This window comes from Pterocles gutturalis, unplaced genomic scaffold (genome assembly GCF_000699245.1).
Source record: "Pterocles gutturalis isolate BGI_N339 unplaced genomic scaffold, ASM69924v1 scaffold15422, whole genome shotgun sequence".
NCBI classification, from domain to species: Eukaryota; Metazoa; Chordata; class Aves; order Pterocliformes; family Pteroclidae; genus Pterocles; species Pterocles gutturalis.
The window spans coordinates 22,095-25,215 of NW_010115665.1; the positions used below are offsets into that span (position 1 = coordinate 22,095).

The following is a 3,121-nucleotide window of genomic DNA, read 5'->3' on the forward strand; positions in this document are numbered from 1 at the left end:
GTTTTTTGGGGTTTTGTTTTTTTTTTACTATTTTTGCATCTCTGACCTCAAAATCCTGAGTTTGGTATGCTACTTTTGTTTTCAAATAGCTTCATGGTGTGGGCTGTGGTCTCATGCATCTCATGGCCTTTCCTAGTTTCCATCTGCATGTGTTTCCCATTGCAGCCATAGGACTTCAAAGCATGTTACTCTGTATGAGCATCCTTCTTCACTCTGTTCTTGTTTATCAATACCAACTAAGTGGCACTTCACTTTGTATTACAGCATCAATGTAGAGGCAGATGTTAACCTGTATGGTATTCTTATTCAAGCAACTACGAAGTCTTGCAACCCCTCCCGCAGCTGGTGATCCAAAGACTGAACGCAGGATGTTTCCATCCAGATCACTTATTGCAAGAAACATAGCTGACAAAGCATGTGAAAGCAGGAACAAGCCTCTGCCACAAAATTACTGCCACTAGCAGAGTGACTCCATGCAATGACACTGCAGTACGATTTAACCATGGGTCTGTGACAGAATCAGACAGGGGCTCTAGTTCCTTTAGCTGGTCAGATATTGAGATTAAGAAACATAGGATATAACTGAAAATAAAAATAAATACTTAAATTAGCAAGTTTTACAGTTGTTGATAGGTGTTGTGGTTTAATCCCAGCCGTCAGCTCAGCCGTACACAGCTGCTTACTCACTCCTGTGGGATGGGGGAGAGAATTGGAAGTGTGAAAACTTATGGGTTGAGACAAAGGTAGTTTAGTAGGTAAAGCAAAAGCCTCACGCACAAGCAAAGCAAAACAAGAACTTCCTTCCCTACTTCCCATTGGCAGGCAAGTGCTCAGGCACCTCCAGGGCAGCAGGGCTCCATCATGCCCAATGGTTACTTCAAAAGACAAATGCCATTATGCCCAACATCCCCCCCTTCTTTCTTCCTCCCCCAGATTTATATGCTGAGCATGATGTCATATGGTATGGAATACCCCTTTGGTCAGTTGGGGTCAGCTGTCCCAGCTCCTTGTGCACCCCCAGCCTTCTCTCTGGTGGGGTGAGAAGTAGAAAAGGCCTTGACTCTGTCTGAGCACTGCTCAGCAGTAACTGAAACATCCTTGTGTTATCAACAGCGTTTCCAGCATGAATCCAAAACATAGCCCCATCCTAGCTACTGTGAAGAAAATTAACTCTGTCCTAGCCAAAACCAGAACAATAGGTAAACGTGACCATTTGTTTTTTCTTCCTTCACCATAGTATATCCAACTCCTGTAGTGAGCTTCAGGCACCGGAAGCCACTCTTCGGAGAGATAGGACACACAATTATGAATCTGCTTGTTGTGAGTAAATGTTGTATTCTCTTCCTTTCCTGTTGTAATTTAGATTGTGTAAAATATCCTCAAAACCCTGATTCTTGAAAGCAGAGTTATTTTTGGCAAAGGACTAATATTTTTGTTTTATACTTGACATTAAACTTTCTTCCAAAGAGTGTTTGTATGTGAGTTAGGAAAGCTATATCTTTTGATTGTTATGCATAAGTTCTGGTAGTAAGAAATGTCTTTAAATTAATCAGAAAAAGGTTGACACATTTAAGTTGGTAGTAATAATTGTTCAGTTGCACTCTTCTGTTCCAAGCATTGGTGGGGTGAGAATTCTAGTCTTAAATCTGACATTTTTTGAATCTGAAGAAAGACTTGACAGGCAGGTACTGTAGTGTAACTATAACAGTAATTACTTTGTCACACAACTGTACCATGATTAATGAGTCTGTTTTATGTGCAGAACTTTAGGTTTTGGCAAAATCATCACAGTAAATCAAGTCTGTACTGTATGCCATTCCCTGAGGAATTTTTTTCCTCTGTTACCCAGATAATTTGATTTAAACTCCGGTAAAGCTGTGTTCCTGACAAGTAACTGTCTCTGTCCAGTACTTGGGTAGGACTTACCCTCAATGCTGTGATGAAAAGTGCTGTGAGGTTTTGGAGAGAATTACATGTATTTAGGTGATTACTAAATCCTTTCTTAAGAGTCTAGAGACTTTTAAAGCTGAGATTGAAACTGCAGTCTTTGGCCCCTTGTTCCTTTTTGCCACTGTGAATGTCCATGTAATTACATGATCAGAGGAGTTGCACCACGTGAAAAAATGTGTGTTTTCTCCTTAATGGAGAAATCTTACATTTTAATTCCGTGAGCCAGCTCCCTGCCTGATCAGTTGAAGTGCCAGTACCAATGTGGCATTGCATCTTCAGTCTTTGAGGAATCTTAATGTTGTGCTGCTGATGAAGGGGCCTTCTGTGGAGTTTATTTTCAGCTGGATTAGAGTTACTCTGATTCTCCTGCATAGCTGTATTTGTAGTGTCAGCTTGAACTGAAGGCAGTGGGAACGTGCCCCTTGGCAGGACTACCGCTTTTGATGCAGGAGGTGTTTTAATCATTGTAGGATGACTGCAAAATGTTCTCTTGGTGTTACATTTCTTAACCACATGTGGTGCAAATCCTCAATTAAAGATCACAAAAAATCTAGTACCACAAAAGTGACTGAAGTAGTAGTAAATTAATGATGAAGGCAAAGGGTATCTGTGATGTATGTCCTTCATACTACTAAACCAATGCCAGCTCAATTGAAACTTGCAATGCAGTGAGATCTGTTCATAAATACCCCTCTTGCTACAGCTGTGCTGATTGAGGAGGATACTCATTACCTGGCTCAGCTGGTGATGAGCCTTTTCTAAGCTTTCTTCAGCTGAGTTGGTAAGGGCAAATGAGACCATTTTACACCTAATGTTGTTCTTCTGGAATAAGACAGAATAGGGAAATTTTGCAGAAGTGGCTGAGATGATGGATGGTAGTTTCTGTCAGAGAAAGGTGTAAGAAACAGTGCAGTATTCAAGCTGTAACTTGAGAAGTTAGAGCTGTAGGGGACAGGGTATGAGCCTGGAAACAAACTAACTTACATGGTGGCTTCTGTGCTTTGCCTTTTGTATTGGGGAGGGAGTATTTGTTAACTAAAACAGTGTAAGATCCTAATGTGCAAAAAGTAGCCATAGTCTAAATAACCCATTGATAAATAGTTAGAGCTGAGTTGTCAGTGCTATAAATTGGTTAATATAGTCACTAAGGTACCCTTCACATACATCAGCA

General features: G+C 40.7%; 1 protein-coding gene across 1 annotated transcript in view; it reads left to right on the forward strand.

The window, feature by feature from the left end:
- ZFYVE16 (zinc finger, FYVE domain containing 16) overlaps positions 1 to 3,121 on the forward strand; it is a 24,979-nt gene that overhangs the window by 16,164 nt on the left and 5,694 nt on the right. Inside the window, exon 10 of the mRNA XM_010075272.1 lies at positions 1,238 to 1,320. Within this exon, the coding sequence (XP_010073574.1) occupies positions 1,238 to 1,320 (83 nt within the window). The remainder of the gene's footprint in view (positions 1 to 1,237; positions 1,321 to 3,121) is intronic.